At 48.7% G+C, this 21210-nt stretch overlaps 1 protein-coding gene across 1 annotated transcript in view; it reads left to right on the forward strand.

The window, feature by feature from the left end:
* The first annotated feature begins 890 nt into the window (after positions 1 to 890).
* Positions 891 to 21210, forward strand: part of LOC309637613 (chloride intracellular channel protein 5) — a 112344-nt gene continuing 92024 nt past the window's right edge. Inside the window, exon 1 of the mRNA XM_082412510.1 lies at positions 891 to 1320. Within this exon, the coding sequence (XP_082268636.1) occupies positions 1258 to 1320 (63 nt within the window). The 5' untranslated portion in view covers positions 891 to 1257. The remainder of the gene's footprint in view (positions 1321 to 21210) is intronic.

Here is a 21210-nt window from a genome sequence, read left to right on the forward strand (position 1 = left end):
CCCTGTGCTGTTACAAGTCTCACCCCAGGTGGGTGAGAGCCGTGGAGAGGGAGGAGAGCTAGAGAGGAGAGATCAGGATGAGCTTCTGGGCGGGTAGCTAACATTTTACCTCTTCAACTGGTGCTGGTTTCATGGATGGGTTCAGATTGTGAAAACTTATTTAACTGACCGCTTACAAGATGTGCATTTTTTTCCCCATACGTGTATTATACTTCACTAAAGAAACAAACAAACAAACAAAAAACAAACAAAAAAAAAGAGAGAGAGAGAAAAGAGGTAAAATAAGAATAGAAAAGAAAGAAAAAACAAGAGAATGCAACAGACAGAATGAAAGAAAGAGGAAGAAAACCAGCCCATGAAGGTTAAAGGACAGGATCTTGGCTCTGGCTGCACCCGACTGGGCTAGCTCACCTCTCTCTCTACCTTACGCACCACCCCCTGCCCATCCCTGCCTCCCCCTCCCCCCAGCCCTACTCTATTGATCCAGCAGGAGGATGGCCAATGCATGGTTTTCAGGGTCCTTCCGTTCTCTTCCCCGCTACCCACAGCTCTCCCCACTCTGAGCATCCCTAAGGCAAGAAGGGGCTTTCCTCGTGGGTAACGCTGCTAGGAGAGTAACTTGGAGGACGTGATGCTTCGTTAATGAACGTAAAGCTTAAAGCCATCTTTCCTTTCTCTTCTCTTCTCTTCTCTCATCCTCTCCACCCCCCCACTCCCATCCCCCTTTACCTTTCCCAGGGCATCCTCCTACCCCAGTGGCGCTGCCGCCCGGCCGGTCTGCGCGCGCCCCGCAGGGCCTGGGGTGCGGGGCGGGGGCCGCGCTCGCGCGGAGCCCCTCCCTCCCGCCCGCCGGGGCTGACCCCGCCCCGCGGCGCCGGCTATTTTGGGCGCGGGCGGCGACCGCGGGATCGCTGCCGGGCGCGGATCCGGTGACACCTCTCAGCGCGAGGCACTTGTTGCTCTCAGGACCTGCCGCCCATCCCTGAGCCCACCTTTCTCCCTCGCCGCCCCCCTGTCCCCTCCTGGCTTCCCTCCTTTCCGTGTGATCGCCCGGGGCACCGATCTCTCAGGCACCGCTGTCACCGGCTGGAGAAATAGATTAAAGGAGATAAACTAGATAAATAGATTAAAGGAGATAAACTTCTTCCGCAGGGGGCCCAGCCGGGCAGCAGCAGCGGCAGGAGCAGGAGCGCTGGCCCGGGCGCCGCAGAGGTGGCGCCTCCCCGGCCCGGGACGCTGGCCCCGGGCGCCGACGGCATGACGGACGCGGCGACGGCTAACGGGGACGACAGGGACCCCGAGATCGAACTCTTCGTGAAGGTAGGTCGGCGTCCCGGCGCCGCAGCACCTGCCGCGCCTCCAGCCAGGCTCGAGGCTCACGTGCCCGGGCGCCGAGCGCTCTGGGACGCCGGACCTTCCCCAGGGAGCGCAGCCCAGCCCTGACGGTCCCTTGGGTGGCCTTTCTGTTGCTTCGGGGCTCCCGGGAGGGATGGAGTCAGGTGCAGTCTGGCAGGTGGCTGTCTTCTCAGAGAGTCTGCCAGGCAGTTTGTCAAACCCGCCGCAGGACCAGCCGTCACCCTGCCCCGGCGCGATTTTGGCCTGTCCTGAGGGGCATCTCCAGGTGCAGGGAGATGGCAGGAACCTGGCTGGACCCCTGAAACTTTCTTCTAAAATTGGGGGGTGAGGGGAAGGCAGAGGGAGAAAAGAAAGCATTACTAATAATATGACCTTTGGCAAAGCAAAAATAGCATTTCTTAAAATCCCCCTTTTCTCTTTTACTCAGAGCTATTAAAAGAAAAGCAAAAGGAAACAAAGATGTTTTCTTGCTCTGTGACCTGCAAAGCAGAAACCAAACACTCCACTCGCCCACATTATTGTAATTGTCATAATTATGCTTCTGCGGGGTTGTAGCAGGAAAGGCTAAGGGTAACCTGGGGCAGACTGGGAGGAAGGGGCACAGGGGAAAAAATTAAATTAAGTTGCCTCGCTCCCTGGGCAGAAACGGGCTAACATCCAAACCTGCTGCACTTCCTTTGCAACCTGGAGGGGGAAGGATGGAGGCCGAGGCAGCGTCTCCCGGTCCTCGAGCGTAATAAGAAAGAAACATTTGATAGGTCTTAGTGCAGCAGAAGCGGGGAAACCTGAGGCGCAGGGAAGTTGCCTCCGGGGCGGTGCAGAGTCGCCAGGACTTGGGGGAGGGGGCGTCGGCAGGCTGCCTGAGCGCTGAGACCTTTCACAAAAGGGAAAAACCCTCAGAATGCAATTTCCCTAGACATATACAGGTAACTGAGAAGGGAAGAGAACTTGGTGCCTGTCAGGGGCCTCCTGGCTGAATTTAAAAGGCATATATATTCCCCAGGGATGGGGAATATACACTTTTAAATTTGTTTTGGCCAAAGGATCCTTATCTAAAACAAACTAATTAAGCAAATAGATTTTCACAGAAAGTATAAGATCTGTATGACCTTTTGGTCTTCGGTACCTTTTGACACCTAAAAAATAATAAACCAGTTGTGACTTACCTTACACTTGGAAATTGCTCTGTCTCAGTTGGCCCAGCCTACCACGAAGCTTTGTTAAATTTTTTCCGCTGGATTTTTTCATTTTGGAGAGTTATTTTTCAAAATTATCCGTAGATATTACATTTGTTTTTTAGTGAGACTTACTTTCCTCAACCTGTTTCTCTCTCCCCAAATGAGGCTTCTGTCTCCCTCATTTGGTTTCTGGGACCCCTCTGGGAGGATTTCCAGGCTCTCTGGCAGACCAGGTAACGAAAGAGGTCATGTCCTCCCAGGCTGGGCAGTGTTGGACCCAGGGCCCGGCAGGTCTGCCCTGACCCCCAGCGTCCAAGCCTGCGGTCTAGGGAGTGAATACGGAGAGCTTTTACAGAGCAAGGAGTCTTGCTGTTCTTCTTGAGGAAAGCTATTCTAGGACTTTCTCAGATTCCTTGGGAGCAGGTAGTTTCACGGTGTCAAGTTCCTGAAAGATATTTGAAACACAAATTGACTCTTTTAGAGCCAAAGGAGCCCTTTGCCCCGCTCCTAGGTGAGGAGACCATTCTACCTGCACCTTCTGAATTTCATGTTGGCAGCTTGGAGGATTTCTCCATTTGTATAGAAAGCTCACTTCGCAGCCCCCGGTGCCCACAAGAATTCTAAAGTACCTGTGTTGTCATTTGTTTTTTTTCCCTAAAGGAAAGGAACCCATGAGAGCCAGGCAGGCCTTCTTGGTCAGTACAGAAACCAGATTGATGAGGGAACAAAAAAATCAGATAGGAAAGCTCTTTTGATTCCCCCACCCCCCTTTTGAGCTTCTGGTTAGTAGTTATCATTTACAGGGACAAGTAAAGGCTGAAAAAAATTGTGAAAATAAAGACACTGCCCAGGCTTTGAACGGTTTCGTGTTAGAGAAGCAATGTCCTGATTTATAGGATCAGGCATTTCCATAGTTTGCCGTGTCTCTTAGCTGTATGATTCCCATCAGAAGAAAGTCCTTCTTGTTGAAGGGGTCAGGTATCCGAGGTCATTTCTGCAGGCCCAGCGGGTTGGTTTCTAGGAAGCCTCCCAGGCAGGGCTTGCCTCACCCAGTAAGAGTTGTGATGTGGTCGTCTTCAACACTTCCATGAAGGGACTCCCCCCCAAACCTGGCCTGTCCCCTGGATATGTCATTCAAAACCTCCATAATCCAGAGAGTTTCAAGGACATACGATTCTGTGCCACATCAACTGATAATCATTATCTGTTACTACTGCCGCTGCTAATAATAATACTAAATGGCAGCGTTTTAGGACTTAGGAAGCGCATTCAAATACCTTATCTCATCAGATTCCCAGCATCCTTGTTCGTGAGCCTTGGTTCACTCAGGAAAAGTGATGTAAACAAATAAATGTGGCTCCCAGGTACCTCTTGAGATGTGATGCTGTCAGAGCACTTGGCAAGCGGCCGTTTGCTCTCCCTGTAACAACCTCAGGAACTAAGGATGATGATTTGTCCCATTTTATGGTTGAATAACTCAGGTGCTCAGGGAGCTAATGAGAAATGCCCAGAAGTAGATGGCAGTAAATAGCATTCAGATCCAGTCCTCAACTAGCAGTTTAGACTCTAAATTTCTTACACTTTTCCAAACACCCATATGTCAGGTCTTGTACCTTCTTTTGCCAAGTCAGGCTTTCAAGTGTTTCCAAGATGACACTTCCTGGCAACTTACTAGTCCATTCTAATGTGGTCATAAAACGCTGTCAAAGCTCCTGCCCATCCCTGCTCTGTACTCCAAGTCTCTCCCGTCCGGGGAACATTCTAATGGGGATGTTTAAGAGATCACAGAGGTTTGAGGAGGTCAGCTCTGACTCTCATTTCCCAGCTAATGTGGATGGGAAAAAGGAGACAGAGACCTGGGTTCAAATCTTGTCTCTGCCTCTCATTTGTCGAGTGACTCTGAACAAGTTCAGAGTGTATGAACAAGTGTATGAGTCTCAATACACCCCTCTTAAAACAAGAGGGTGGTTACAGATAAGGTGCCCGTATCTTGAATTGTCCAAACCAAGACACTTCTGAGAGAGAAAGGAGGTGCTTCCAATGGTTAGGCTGGGACAACAGGTGTCACCGATGTTGTGCAGGACGTGTGGCCACCCTGGTTATGAAAATACCTCCCCCACAGACTGGCTGTGAGGATGCCACAGGAACAAATAGAGGAAAGCATTTTGTAAATTGGAAATTGCCATGAACACATGGACTTCGATAAGGATATGAGTTCCATGGCAGATAGAACCTTTCTTGATCTGCAGGTCCCTGATTTGCCTTAGAGAACAATGGCCTGGCTGATTCCTCACTCGCAGGGCTATTTTGAGAATAAATGAGATCATACACAGCTGGGACTTTGATCACAAAGGGAGGACAACAGGTTAGAGTTGATAGTGGCAGTGAGTGTGGTTTATTGAAAGAAGAAAGAGCACGGAAATAAAAGCAAAACAGAAAGTGATTTGGGAAGACAAACACAGGATGTGCTGCATAGTTAGATCTCCATCTGTATCGACTCCCTCACCCCCATTCCCACCCCTAGACCCCGGAGGTAGAAAGCCACCAAAGTGAAGTGATGATGGTGCACCAGTTGGCAACAAATGTCTCTTGGGGCCAAGGGTGTGAGTTTCAACAGAAACCAGTGGTTCTCAACTTTGGCTACATATTCAAATCATTTGGGGGAGATTTTAAAACTCCTGATGCCAGGCTGCTCCCCAGGTCAATTACAGCAGAGTTTCTGTGGGTGGGACCCAGAAGTGGGATTTTTACCCACACCCCCAGGTGACTCCGGCGTGCAGCTCTGGTGAAGAGCCACTGCGTCCTCATCAGAGGCGGGTCCCGAGGCAGTCAGCTTTGCCACAGCCAAACTAGGCGGCCTTGTTAGTGCAGATGAATGTCTAGAGCTTCTAACAGCCTCTGGGCATCGTGGTCATCCCGATCAGGAGCGTTGTTGATAGAGAGCTTGCAGCCAACCGGTGCTCCGTGAACAGATGCTGACGGACTCTAAAGCCCTATCTGCAGGGCTCCAGAACAATCCGTGCATGGGGTCGGTCTAGTAAATAATCATCAATTCAGCCTGGGGGAAACAGAACGGAGTCCTGCTGATTGTCTGATGGAAATGACTAGTCTTTTCATTTACTGAGTGATCCGAAAGGCTCTGACAGTGGTGCAGAGCACAAGTCAAGACATGGTGACCCGTGGTGTGGTCATCTGACTTCCAGAACAGACAGGATCAAATGTTGTTGTGTTGCCTCTCAGACCCCAGCTGCCCACTGGCTGCCTGGTCACCTGCCCAAGCATGGGTTTATCAGGTTTTGAAGTTCCTTTTATCACATCATGCCACTGTTTTTCTTTCCCACTACCTCTTGGTTTTGACCTTTGGTCAATAATCCAATACACCAATTCATCTGCCCTGCTGTGTCAGCGAATGCATCCTTACCTGGTAACACATCCATGGGAGTGCTAATGTCAAAGGGCGACTCATACACGTCCCAGGTTCCCTGGCAGGTGGTGGGAGTGAGGACTGAGGGTCTCAAGATGCTAAAGCCTACAGCCAGTGGTGTCAGGTCCTGCCTCCCTGCCGACTTGGGCTGTTTCTCTGGGTGTTTGGTGGCTCTCTCCACCCAGGGCAAAGAGCCCATCAATTTAGACGGTCAGGTCAAAAGCTCTCCATTCTTGGTTCCTTTTGAGATTCCAGATGCTGGGCCCACATGAGTGGTGACAGGAGGTGTAGTAGAAAAGTGCAGTTTTTGGTGTCAGACTGAGGGTCATCTGCTGTGTGAGCTAGGACAGGCTGCTTGACCTCTCTGGGCCACAGTTTTCTTACCAGTGCAGTACTGATAATGGCAATACCTATTTCCTGGGGTGGGTGTGAGCACTGAACAAGCTGTGTATGAATCTGGGGTCTAAGTAAAGCCTCCTCTGCAGGCCCAGTATAGCCCAAAAAGTGAGAAGCCAAGCCTTTGCATGTTCCTTCCTTGATGTGTCCCAGAAGTCAGACACTCAATCCTATGTTCTGCTGCCTCGTTGCTGGAGCCGGGACAAAGGCCGCTGGGGGCCCAAGCACAGGGCAGCTGTCTCTGGATCTGATCGCCTCCCACAGGGCTGCTGCTTCAGGAGCTGGAGTCCCCCACAGGCCACTGTCTGAAGTAATGTAACCACAGGGAGAGTGTAGATCTCTGACCAATGGGTGGATTCTTCCAGCTCAAGAGATGTTGATTCCTCCTGTAGTTGCTCCCACATAGCTCGAGGGGCTGGACCAGGATGCATCAAACCACTGGGGGTGCTGCACCGGCCCCTCCCCTTTCAGCTCCATGGGGATGATACTTCCGGGGTTTTATCCCCTTCTTGTCACTGGATTCCAGGTGGGGCCTCCCCGGCTCATCCGTAGGTGCTACAACTTTGACCCTTCAATAAGGAGAAGGCTCTGGAGTCCAGGTCCTTTAGTTCCAAGAGGACCCCTGGGATCTCTATGCAGATTATCTCACTTGCTTGCAAACTTCAAGCTCTGCCTAGCCATGGTTACTCTCCTAGAAAACACACACACACATTTACGTGTATTATCTATCTGGACTATAGGAAAAACATAAGAGACTCTCAATATCTGGTACCTTTAAAAACTGTTACCCAGGAGACATTCTCAGTTGTCTTTTTCATCGAAGCTGGAAGACCAGAAATAGTGAAGATGCGAAGTGTTTAAAGCATGGGCTTCCTGAAGGTGTGAGTCTGCACCCCGGGGGCATCTTAGATCTGACGCTGCTTGTGAGGCGTCAGCTCCAACTACCAAGGAAGTGTCTCTGCCAGCTCCCTGAGTGAGAACCTACTTTGCACACTCATATGTTTATTCAGGGAGTATCTTAGTTCTGAGACGTGAAGTGCTTTAAGGATAAATAAGATAGATAATCTGCCGTCAGAACTAAAATGAATTCTTTCTGGTAAAAAGAAATGGAGTTTTTAACCCTAAAACAAAGTCCCCTCTAGCTCTGCTAGCACGGGAAGGTTCTTTGAGTTATGTTTATTGCAGCGCTCACGGTGAACAATGGCTAGGCCACTGGCCTACAACCTTTGGGGCATGAAAAAGTCACTGCAAAGCTTTTTCATATGGACCTGCCCAGCCCTGTCCCCGGAGATTCACATTCAGGAGGTGGGGGTGAGTCCCAGGCATCGACCCCTGGGTGATCCTGGGATTCGTCAAAGGTTGAGAACCACTGGCCTAGATCATGGGTAAGTAGGGTTGAACCTGCCCAGTGCAGGATCCAAAGGGCAAGAGAAAGTCGACTCCCCACTGGAAGCGTGCATTTCTTGGGATGGAGGAGGCTGAGACAAATATGCTCATTAGCCTGAATCACCCCAGATCGGCCCTAAATAAACCAGAAAAGGGAGGAAAGGAATGCCTTTGACCTTTCTTTTAAACTTGCTTTTCTTCCTTTGTAATTTTTTTATGATATAGGAGTGACAAGTAATTTAAAAAGCTGGGCATGAAGGAAGTATTAGTAAGATAAGAAATGCAAGGAGTTAAGAGATTAAAAACAATCCATCAATCAATTAACCAATTAACAAACATGTTTATGGAGCCACCTACTCTGTGCCAGCCTCAGTGAAAGCTGAAATCAGGGAGGGGAGATCAAAGAAGATGGGGTCTCAGCAGCCCATGAACTTGCAGCTGAGGAGTAAAAATGCCAACATCATGCCCCGCGAGTGGTAGGAGACGAGATGAGGGGAGCCGATGAAGGGACCCATGTGGCTCAAATGAGGCCTCCAGGTCTAGTCTGCGGGGAGGTGGGGCCTGAGTTGTGCTCTGAAGAGTGATGAGAGTCACTGAGTGACTAGGCGTGGGAAAGCACGTCAGGTCCAGAAACAGTGTGGAGGTGAGGATGTGCGGGCCCCAGTGGGTATACAAGGTTGGCTGAAGGGAGTGGTATGTGGAGGGCCACAGTTGGAAATAAGATAGAAACGTAGCAGTGGGAAGGGGCTTTGAATGGCAGGGAAGTGGGTTTTGCCCCCTGGTAAGTAATGGGGAGCTGCCAGAGGGTTCTACCCAGGGTAGGAGCTTGATTTGGTCCCTGCTTCGTTAGAATGGTTCCTATGCTATTTTGCACGATGTGGTGGGAAGATTAATGGATTCAAAGTAAGAAAACCTGGATTCCAGGTCTGGCTCTGCTGCGTATTGGTTGTGTGGCTTTCTTTAAGGCCAAGCTTCCTCTTCTGTAAGATGGGCTCAACAATCATAAAATCATAGAATTTCTGACTGGGAAAAACCTCTTAGAAGTCATGTGGTCTGACCCCCTCTTGTCGGATAAATTCACAGTCTAACATTTCCGGTTACCTGCTTTATGGGTTTAAGGAAGAGAAGCGAGATGACGCGTGAACTGCCACTGTTTCTGCCTTCGCTCTTATGACTGTGCTCGCGGTGCTTATGAAGAAGGAGAGCCTCGCAGCGGAGGCCGGGGGGGAGGCTCCTCCAGGGTTTGCTGTGGGGAGGCCACCGTGAGCCCAAGCTGGGGCCGAGAGGAAGAGCCTGCTGGGCAAGAGTGACGTGGGTGCAGAACGAGCACAGGGCTTGGAAGAAGCCTGTGCAAACACAGGAGGGGGGCCCCAGTTTAGGTTCATGGTCAGTTCACCTCTGGAGAGACTGGTCTCCAGGTCTGGAATGCTGGTGCTATTGATGGGCTTGACCACTATTGTCCAAGCTGCTGTAAGTGGATTGAGTGCAGATGAACGAATTGAGCTTCAGCTTTACGGTTCCTTTTTAACCTGGAAACCCTACGGATCTAGGATAGAAATAGAGCCTCGAGGAAGGGAGTTGTTGTTGGTAATGAGACTAATCTTCTGGTTTTAGAACTGTTCTGTTTGAGGTGATGGCAGGCTAGTTGAGGGCAGATGGCCATTGGAGTGCTGGAAAACCAGAGCTAACAATGAGATAAAGGTCAGGCTAGGGGTGTGGATTTGAACTCGTGTTTCCTTCCTACCACCGTTGAAGGCATGGGTTCCCTGGACGAGGGAGCTTGGAGAAGGGGTAAAGAGGTAAGGACTGTGCTTTAGGAAATGTCCATTTGAGGGGGAGGAATGAGGCCCAGGAGGATTTAGCAAAGGTGATGAAGAAGCAGAGCGGTAGGAAATAAACATGATGTCCCAGACAGAGGAAACCGTATGGACGATGGCTTGTAGAGGCAAGAGGTGTCAGGAAGTGTCTAGAAGAACTAAGCATTCTACTGTTCTTTGGCAAAGCGTGTGAAGGGATGTGGGGAAGGCAGACAGATATATAAGTTTGGGTCGGATCGTGAGGCAAACTGAGCGATTTGGGCTTTTATTTAAAATGCAGAAGATCGCATGTGTTACCTCGTGCTTGTGGGGCAATTATATTTTAAAAGCGAGGAAAGTACTTAATAATCTGAAGGTGGCGTGCCTGGCCCCTTTGTATCTAAAGAGAGGTATTCTGAAGTGGAGTTCATCACACTGTGTCTTGGGTGACCCCCAGGCTGTGGTGTGTAGAAGTTTGGTGCTGGTTACCCTATACCCTATACCAACCTCTACGGAGCTCAAGGTGATGTTTTCCACTTCAGTTTATCATTATTCTAGGGTAAGTGGGGAAGACTCAAGTATCAGACTGGAGATAACACAAAAGGTGAAGGAGGGGAGGGTGTGTAGTGAATGGACGCCAACTGCGAACCCATTACCTAGAACGCAGAGGAAGTGAAAACCACCTCCCAGTTACTATTGCTTAAAAACTCAGTTTGGGAGGTTGGCATGACAGCAGATAAAGACTTCTTGACTCAGCCCAAGGCTCTTCTCCCCTCACTGCCCACCTGTGCTTCCCAAAGCTGACAGGGAGCAGAGACCCAGGAAACACAGCAGGTGGGTGGTTGCAGCGGGGGTGGGGCAATCTCACCTGCCTTTTTTTCATTTTCACATTTGGATTCTGTGGCGTTTTGTAGTCATATCATAAAATCTAGCATCCACTCTGTCTTTGTTTTTTTGCCTTGGAAACCAAAGGAGCCATATGTCTGTGGTCCTTTATCACAAATGCCTCAGATTTTTCCTGTGGAGATAAAGGGTTCTTTCTGAGCAGGGCTGGACCACAGGACTTTCGGGAGAGAAGGATGCCATGTAGGGAAGGTTACGTGACCTCTCCTCCTTGGAGTACTTTAGGAGTACGTAGAAGGTGTTATCTGTCTGGTGGGGTTATTATAAGGGTCAAATAAAATCAGAAACATGAACTTCTTTCGTAAACTAGAGTTTTCATTGTTTAAGTGTAGGGAATTGTATTGGTCAGTATGCACCCATCACCTTGTTCCCACAAGAGCTCAGTGGAGGGTTTGGTGAACGATCTTCCTTCCTCTGGCTCCTTCTGCCCTGCGGTCCTGCCACTCCCTAAGGCTGCCAACTCCTCTGCTGGACTCTGCATTCGACCCGCACAGGGGGAACGATGGAGCATCATGAGGAAGAGGTGGAAGATCACATGGAGAGCGTGCATGGTCCCTGCCTGGAAGTGGCCAAATCACTTCCAGCCTCTTTCCATAGTCCAGAACTCAAGTGTCACTGAGCTGTGTTTTCAGGAAAAGCGGAAGCAGGCTTGACAAACAACAAACGAGTCTCTACCGTAGAAATGATTTATTTCCTTGTTTCCTACCACTACGTCATCTCATCACTCCCTAAGACGGCATCCTGCCGACAGCCTCTCTCTTCTCCTGTCTGCCATGTTTGATACCATGAGCTTAAGCTTCCTGGAATACTCTCTTTGTCATAGCCACTCCTCTGCCTGCTAGATCAAGTTCCCCTGCTTCTACCTGACATCGAGGACACTGTAACCAGGCCTGCATTCCCCTTCCCAGCCTGATTTCCTAAACTCCCTTAAAACGGTTCCTTATGTGTCCGTACGGTTTCGGAAGCATTTTCGAGTCTCATCTGATTTTATCCTCACACAGTCCCTTGGAGGAAGGAAGAGGTTTAATCCTCATGGCAGACAAGATGACTTTCTGGGGCCTGTACTCTGGTTTCTTCTGCACAAGCTGAGGGAGAAACCTGGAGATCCTGACCCTAGACCTGAGTGATCTCAACCAGAACAGGGTGTCCCAGCCTCGCATGATCACACGATCTACCTGGGACGCTTTACAAATTCCGGCACACACTTATGAATCAAGAGTCTTGTGGGGAGGAGGTCCCGGGCATCTGTAATTAACTAGTGCCCCAGGGATTCCGATGCACAGTCCATTATGGGAACACTGCCCATGACTTAACAAGGGCCCATGTGGATACCCTGAACCCAGAGAAGTGAGTCTAACGGTGGGAATGTGAAGGACCGTGACATGCACTGGAGAGAAATCTGAGGGGCAGCGGGTCTTCCAGCTGCTTTCAGGTCACCTCAGTGTACCTTATATTCCAACCATCTTAAATATTGACCCTTGACTTTAGAACCTGCTCCATGGCCTTTGGAGTTAAAAAACAGTCATGGGCTTGTGTTTTTTGCACAGCTGTTCTGCCTATCCCCGGAATATAATGCGCTTGAAGTGGAAAATGTCGGGAATTGATGGGTGGGGGGGATGTCAGGGGAAATAAGGTGAGATAAACAGAGGGGAGCTGACTTGACTTATGAAGTAGAAAAATCAACCCTCATTCCCCAGTCCTCTTTGGTCCCATGAGTGTCTCTGCACTTTCAGAAGTCAGAGAATACGTTTGGAAACTGAATAACAATAGCCATGGCTCTGTGCTGTTCTGAATGCCTTGCTTATTTAGCTCCTTGAATTCTCTGGGTGGGTCCTATTATTACTCCCCAGTTACAGATGAGGAAAGTGAAGCTCAGAGAGACTGAGTCCACTGTCCAAGGCCACAGAGCTAGGACACGGTAGAACTAGGCTTTGACCCCCATCCCCAGGCAATGGGATCTGTGCTCTCTGCTGCCTCATTGCACCCAGACCCTCCCAGCTGCGTGAAGAGAAAGTGCTCGTGCTGAGTCAAGAGACATTTTTTTAAATGGCCAGCTAGAGTGGGGGGCCCAAGCCTTCGCCTTTCCTTAGTTCTCCATAGGTGACAACAAATAGTCCAAGGCCAAGTCAGAGCTCTACACTTAGGCAAACCAGGCGATGACCAGACATGGAAGGTAGAGCCGCCTAGAGACCCACCTGTTCTCAAGTCTTCTTCCTATTTCTCTACCACTGTCAATCAGTTCCCACCCTTTGATGTCAATCAGTTCCCACCCTTTGATCAACCTCTTTGCTTTAAGGCCTGTCCCCCAGAGGTCCTTTTTAAAATGTGAGTGTTACCCAGGATGGGCTATACCTGGACACTGTAGCCCCTTACTGCCACATTCGTTGGCTGGGATTGCTTTATCAGGTCAGGATGCAGGAGGAAGAGGATCAGAAGGAGGGGCAGAGAGAGACGAGGAGAACAGCTTGTGTACTGAGCTTGCTGCCTTTCAGGCCAGGAGTAGAGGTCATGCTTGCTGTGCGATCTGGGGGTAGCTACCCAAGGCGGACCCCATCCCCTTGCCAAGAGATGGCCATTGGCCAAAGTGCCTCAGGATTCTAGGGTAAGCTTTGAAACTCATCTTTGCAAGGATGGAACCCTTGGCTTGAAGGAAACCTGTGTTTATTCCAGTTACTCTGCCCCTACTCCATTACTAAGAACTAGACTCATTTAAAGAGGTATGGTAGAGTCCTACAATAAAAATAATTACAGACAATTTGCCAGGGCCCTCTAAAGATGAAAAATAATACATTAAAATAAATTTAACAGTGTTACTTCTGGAATTCAGTGGATTCCATTGAGTCCTCACGGGATTCCAGCAGCTTCTGAGGAGCCTGATGGTGCTTTTGTTAAGAGGACGTTGAGGCCCAGAGAGGGTAGGCTATTATATTGCCACACAGCAGACTGAAGTCAGCAGGGAGAATAGAGCTATTGGCTGTGGTTCACTCTATGGGGGCCCAGCCTCACAGATGCTAGGCCCTTTCTGAATCATTCTGAGACACATGACATAGTCAAAGGTAGCAACACAGTGGGAGGCTTTTATAATAAATTCAATTTTTTGAGCATCTCCTATGCACTAGACATTGTGCTCGCCACTCCATTTAATTCAGTATCCCTGAGGCAGACATGCCACGGGGTGGGTACCTTGTGACTGATTTACAGATGGGAAATCTAGGGCTTGGAAAAGTTAGAGCTTAACTTGGGGTCCCATGGAAAGTAGTAGAGTTAGGATTCAAACCTAGGTCTGACTGACTACAAAACCACATCTTGTAACGTATGTTAGTAATGAAAAATAACAAAATTAAAGTCAAATGTGCTTGCAATGCACTCTTCCACGTGGCAGCTGTTGCATGAGGTCGACCAGGTGCCCAGCCCCTGGTCTGGAAGGGAATAAGGTACACAAGGCAGACACAGTCGGGCCCGGGCAGACTTTGCAGTCTGGGGTGGAGGGGTGGGCAGGGCAGCCACTGGATATGCAGGAGGACTGGGACCCCAGGGCACATACAAGGCTATGGGAGCTGGAAGCAAGGGGACCTGGTATTAGGAAGGCACTGAGCTGAGCATTGTGGCATAGGCAGATCAGGGTTTGGGGTCCAGTTCAGGGGCAGTGTGTGAGGGGATACTCCCAGCTAAGCTGAGGGAAAGAAGGGGGATGAGGCCATCCACCTCTCCCCGCAGCAGACCTGCTGCCAGGGCAGGTTCTGGAGGAGCAGGTGGTGAAGGGCCTCCCGTTCTCCACCCCATCAGGATCCTGGGCGCTGCTCTTGGCCAGGAGAGCAAGGGCACCGCTGGAGAAAGCCCAAGGCCTATCCCTCTGGCCCCGCTCCCACTTTAGGTCATCGTAAAGGGCAATTGGGGCCTATCTAAGCCTGATGCTCTTCAGAAAACATTTTTCGACTTGTGTGCCAAGAACTACATTATCAAGGGTGAGGCACCTTTCATTCCAGAGTGGAGATAAAGGGTCCTCGGAGGGAAGGTCTGGCGGGTTAACACTTTGGGGTGAAGGAGTACCTCCCAATGTGTGATCAGACATCAGCCAAGGAGGGCAAAGGAGCGGTTATCAGATGCCCCTCGATGATGAAGGACTTGTAATGTGGGGGGAGGATGGTCTACAAGGATCTGGGAAAAGAGGCAGGGATGGAAGACAACTGTCACTCGTGCCATGGTTCTGCCCCCTGGGCTCGTGCTGATTTCCTTTTGTTGGGTTCAAGCAAGGAGGACGATATCCAACTGACATGGTTACTTTGAAGTCACAGATCAGATGGAGCCTTTCCTCATGGCTGGCTGTTTCCTACAAGGGAGCATGTGCGCCATCATTTTATTATTGTTTTATACACACACACACACATACATATATCGTCATATTTATATTATACATAATATATAATATACATATAAACTTTTTATGTATACACTCTTCTCCTAAGGTTTGAGGTCCAAGACTGAAATGCCTATATTCATATGGTGTTTGGTATATACCATATGCTCAACTAATGATATTGCTATATAGATCCATATGTATCTTTGCATTTATTCCTTATTTAATGAATATTTACTGAGGAACATAGCAATACAATGGAATTCAGGAAAGTTGCTCTTTGCTACTGCTTCCTGCCACTCTAGGATTTTGGACTGGTCGTTTGAGTTTCTTCATCTCTAAAATAAGAGGATTGGATGAAATGATGTCTGAGGTCCCTTTCAGCTCACAAGTTGATTCTTGGATGGATTCTACTGTGTACTGAGCATTGTGGGAGGCCTGGTGGGGGATTCCAAAAGGACCCTCTCAAGCAGTTTACTGTCTACTTGGTGAGGGGTCTTCGTGCTCCCATAACCTAGATTGAGGTCAGCAAACTTTTTCTATAAAGGGTCACATAGTAAATATTTTCGGCCTTGAAGTCCACATGGTCTCTGTCACAGCTACCAAACTCTGTTGCCGTAGCAAGAAAGCAACCATAGACAATACATAGATAATGGGCATGCTTGTGTTCTAATAAACTTTATTTACAAGAACAGATGGTGGGCTGACCCCTGACCAAGGGGCCCAGCTGACAAGGAAATGAACTGACCGTGGTGTGTTACCCAGAGCAAAGGTCTTGGCCTTTGCTGTCATGTGCTGAGGTTGGAGGGGCTGCCTTCTGTGGAGGTGCCTATACTCACATGTCACTGTCCTTGCCACTAAGCACTGAGATCTGGCCACCCCCGAGTGGAGCTGTAAGATGAAGCATTCTGAATTTCTTAGAGAATCTTCCTGGGTGAATCCAAATTAGTAATATTCCTATTCTGCATGGGATGAAATATTCACGGAAACTGAGGCTCTAGACTTTGTTACCAGACCCAGGAAAAGGTTTCTGTGGCTGTGGCCTCGAGTCCTTGTGTGGGAGAGCAGTGTGTGAACAGAACTCATTCCCCCCCACCCCCGCCGCCAGCATGATTTTTCTCTCATGCCCTGCACTTGGGGTGTTGTTCTGTCAAATGATCCCCTTGACGTTTTCTGCTTGGCCTGCCTTCCACCAAGCCCCGTGCTGCTGACACATGCTGCTTCTCTGGGCAGTGCCCTGACATCTGTGTGCTGGGACACGGCCATCTGGCAATGGGGAGTCGCTGCGGGGTCTGTCCAGGAACGTCACTGGGTAAAAATACAATAATGACTGCATTTCCCAACCAGTTTTGCACCCACATGAGATAGGTAAGCGGTTCAAACAGGCAAGCCAATCTGTGAGGCCTCATACATCTGCTGCAAGAGGTAGATTTTCTGAGAAATGAGAATGTTGTCTTATAAGGCAAACATTCCTAACAGTAAACACTTGGAGTGGTTTATGTCCTTGACTCCCCTGGGCCCTTGACCAAGACACTTGGCCTCTCTGGGGAATTTTTCAACTAAGAAATAGGTGGAACTACATTCCTGGGCCTGTTAGATCCTGGCCTCAATTCAAATTATATAAATTCATGGAATCCACTTATGATCTCTGGCTACTTTTGACTTATTTTGATTAACTTTTGCATTGGCCAGTTTCATTATGTGTGTTTGTGTGTGTGTCTGTGTATGTCTCTGTGTGTGTCTGTATGTGTCTGTGTGTCTGCATGTGTCTGTGTGTGTGTCTGCATGTGTGTGTCTGCGTGTGTGTGTCTGTGCATCTGTGTGTGTCTGTGTGTATGTCCGTGTATGCCTTTTTTCCTCAAATTCAAGGTCTTTTTTTTTCAGCAGTCTCAGATACAATGATCTGGCAGGAAATTGGTTCTTTCAAATGCCAACAAAGTAATAATAAAGGGTACTTTTGCTCACTATTCATATGTTTATATTTTGGAGAGTATTTTCAACTGATTTCAATATTGACACGTATAGGGGGCATTTGTCCTTCTTTGTTGCGACCCAGCACCATTTGAACATTCTTCTTCTGGGCCCTGCTTCTTCAAGGCAGAAGCCAGAAATTGACTTTCTAGCCCATTTCCTTTTCTGCTTAAATTAGCTACAGTGAATCCTGTGGTTTACTACCTTATCAGTATTTCCTTAGAAAAAATTGTGCAACAGAATCTTCTTTTAAGTCTTACTGATCCTACGGTATTAATTATAATACCTAGTTTGAGTGCTTAGACTGTCCTATTAGGATATTTAACACCAAATATTTCTTTTATAACTTCAGTAAATTCTTTGGGGTGATTTTATTGGAGACTGACAGAAACGTAGATCCAGGATCCTATGTAGTTCTTGCTATGAACGTGGAGCATCTGACTCACTGGGGGAGAGGCTGGGGTCAAGCAAATCACACTGTGAGTTTTTTCTCCTCCCTCCTCGCCCCCTTTAGTACCACCAAAGTAAAGCCTTTTCACTGGGTGGAAACAGGTTACAATAATTCCCGAGAGCCTCCTTACCCCTCAGATATTATACCTGGTTTAAGTTACAACAAAATTGGGCTATAAGACATTTGAAGACATTGACCTTTACTTCCACACCCCCTGCAAGTCTTTGCACAGAACTAAACATTTGACAGATACTTAATGAGTTTTTCAGAGATTGACTGGTTGACTGTTCAATAAAATCTTGCCTACCCTGATGACCAGATCTATAAAATGATAAATATGCTGATGGTTCTTTTTGCCCAAAATGTGTTTTGTTCGCTTACTTTACAATAGGTATTTGAACAGAGTAGTTTGCAAGGGCAATGCAAAAATTAGAATTTTGGTATTTTCTTTTTGTAAACAATTAGATGTCTTCTGCTTGTGTGGCCTATAAAATCTCTCCCAACTCTGAAGATCCGGAAACCAGGTCACGCCCAGTGAGCTTCAGAACTGGCTAGAGTTCCCCGGTTTTCTAATTGCTGGTGTCTGTTTCCTACAAGAACCACTGGACCAGAGCTGCTCTCTGGTTTGGCTCTGATTGGTGGGGAGCCTCTTCTCTAAGAGCTCAACATGCTTTGCAGGTCTCTCTCCCAGGAGCCAGCTAGCTAGCTGGCTAGTGGTGTGCATGTGTGTGTGTGTGTGTTTGCACGTGTGCACAGATGAACGTATAGGCCACGCATTCTCAACGGGGGCAATATCTCCCCAAGGGGGATAAAATTGGTTCTTGAGGGGTGAAAAATCTTACTCTGCTTATATATAAAGCACAAATACACACACAGCACATAAACAGATAGATAGTATATCTGTGGTATTAACTTCTCATGGGGGGTTCATGAGGGGAAAAAAATGTCTAAAAAGTCTCCTTAGAAGAGGTGATAATGAAAAACAGAGTTGAGACACACTGATATAGAGGAGATGGACTGACACGTAAATACACATGGATGTGGGCATCCATATGTATCCCATGCATGCATGTGTGCCTATCAGGGATAACACATGCTATAACAGATTCACCTAGAAGTTTGAATTGGTGGCAGGGGCAGGACTGAATTCCGTGTTCTTTCTGACACTTTCTGCAACTGAGGATTTGCATTCACTTTCATGATTTTTCATGAACTGCCATTCTCGTTTTAAATTGCAAACACTTCAGTTAACATGGCATACAGTCTCCAAACGCAGATAATCCATGTTATAATCCGTATTCCTGGCATTCTCTGGAAAGGCTGCCTGTTAAAAATGAGCTGGGTCCACAGTTCATTTCACCAGTCACCTGCCAAGCACCTCCTCCGTGGGTGGAGTTGCAGTGTCTCCCGCGGGATGTGAAAAGATGGAGGACCAGGGCCCTGGGTCAGGGACCCAAGGCCGGGTGAGGGTGAGGGATGGAACCTACAGGTGTGAGCGCCCGAGATGCTGCTGAAGGATGGTTGATGACTTGAATAGCCCGAGACAGGGGAGGGCCTTACCTCACATCCTCTGGAACTCTGAATCCAATTTTCTCTTCCATCACTACCCTTTATCCACCTTATTCTGAGGCCTCTTGTTAATTATTTTTTGCTATGATCATACTTTTTTGGAAGTAGGCGGTATATGCAAAATCCATAAAAGTCAAATTTTTAAAGATCTTATTAAAAACAGTTTCAATTAATACCCGTATTTGACCAAGCTGTCAAGTGTCCATGTTGAATCCCTCACACTCTATCTCATTAAGCTCCTTTGCCATTATCCTGACCCTCTGTTCGTACTCATCCCTGCCTTTTACCTTGATGCTGTATTCCCAACCCTCCTTAGAAAGCACCTGGGAGGTCTCAACAAATGCCAATGCCTGACCCCGCTCTGGACCAATTAAATCAGAATCTCTGTGGCTGGGGCCCGAGCTTCAGCACTTCTTACAAGCTCCCCGGGGGGTTCCAAATGCAACCAGAGTTGGGCATGCCTGGTTTAATCCGTTAAGTCCTCAAATGACTGCACATCGGAACCTTTCAGGGAGCTTCTGAGAAGTACAAGCCCCTATGCTCCACCCAGGAAAGCCGGTATGGGAACAAATCTGTATTTACTGTTGCCTTAATGCCAGACTTTCTCATGACAGCCTCGGCCCCCGATGCACCCTGTTCTTTGCTTAAAATGCTCTTCTCCTTCTTCTCTCCCCTTTACCTTCTTAGAAACCGGCTCAGGATTGTGTTGCTTTAAAGAAACCCCCTTCTGATTCCCACAGACTCTCCTGCATCCCTCTGGCTCCTGTACCCTCTTTCTTAGTTGATAGAATATGGATTTGCAGTACTAGCTTTACGTATGATTAAAATAGGTGTGATTTCAGGGACACAAAGAAAAACTCCTGCATTTTCCCAAATGGTGCCGCCACCCTTTGGAGACTTCAACTGTTATCGTACTTTAGTGTGAGTGAAGCATCCGAAGTCAGATGTGGGGTACGGGTGGGGGAGGTGCATCACGAGACAGGACCCTGAAGAGGGGGTAAGGGAGGCGCCCAGGATGGTGGAAGGGAACATGCCTGCCTTTGGCTGGTGAGCCACCGCTCTGTGTCGAGACAGGGCAGGAGATGAAGGACACGGTCCCTGCCCACAGTGAGCTCGCTTCCTGTGCGGTGTGCAGCAGATGATCCCCAATTTCAGGACCTCCCTCACGGGGCTGTTGGGAGGATTACGTGAGTTCAAGTATGCCAAGTGCTTCAGACGGTGCCTGGCTCTTAGAAAGTGCTCATTAGAGCTGGACTGTCATTAGTATCTGGCTTCGTCCATGACCCTGTGCTGCTCTCCTGTCTACAAAGCCCCATGGCATTTCTTATTGAAAGCTTTCTGGCCTTACTCCTTCAACAGACACTTATCGGCGTTTCATCTTATGTCAACAAAGCTTCACTGAGCGCTTTCAGCATCCCAGGTGGTCACCACGCCGGGCTTAGCAATGACAAAATGAATCAGGGTGTCTGTTCTTGATCAGACTGGAGGGGGAGACCACTTCCACACCTGCCTGACGCTGGGAGATGGAAGGAGCCAGAGCCAGGTGGAAGGCCGATGGAGACGGTTGTAGAGGTTCAGAGCAGGGAGCTGCCACTTCAGGCTGAGGGGCTGGGGGAAGGCTGCATGGATGCCTGCATTAGAGGAGAAGCCTTGGGAAGAGCAGGGCTGGTGATACGAACAGGCCACGCTCTATCTCTTTGCACCTAGAACTGTGCTCAGCCATCACCTGCACTGTAGGTCCTCTTAGAAGTCCCACTTTACAGATGGGGACACTGAGGCTTAGAGAGCTGGCTGCCAGCACTCAGTATCTCAGAGCCATATTCCTATATGGTCTGCAGAGAGCAGTGGCGGGTGGAGAAGACTGATTCCAGGCAGAGAGCAGTGGGGAGTAGAGAAGACATTCCAGGCAGAGGCAGCAGCGGAAATATGACAGAGCAGGAGAATGTAGGGCACGGGGTGGGTGTGGGAGCCTCCGGTGAGAAACCCATTTGGTTATGCCCAGGGGATGAGTAAGAGCTACACTTAGAAAGCTTGGTTGTCCAGATAATAGATGCTCTAACGTTTAGCATCAGTTACAGCGCTGGGGCGAGGTCTGGGTTGCCCCATGCCATGTCTGCCATTAATTCATTTGTGCTGGATGCTGGGGAATCAGGGGGGTCCTGAGTGGGGTGGGGGGGCGGGGAGGTGCTCTACAACAGTGGCTGACCGACCAGTGCAGACACTTCAGTCCTTGAACAACTGGCCTGAATATCTGCTCTGTTTGTGACCAAGTCATGATGGTTCTTGAATATAAGGAAGAGGAGTTTGGAATTATTATTTTTGTTAATTATTTTTGTTATGATCATAGCTTGTTTTGATTTTGAGTGCCCTCAAAACTTTTGGGGGGAGTTGGTGGAATATATAAAATCAATAACATGAAATTA

The sequence above is a fragment of the Balaenoptera physalus genome (assembly GCF_965194825.1).
Source record: "Balaenoptera physalus genome assembly, chromosome: 11".
Taxonomy (NCBI): domain Eukaryota; kingdom Metazoa; phylum Chordata; class Mammalia; order Artiodactyla; family Balaenopteridae; genus Balaenoptera; species Balaenoptera physalus.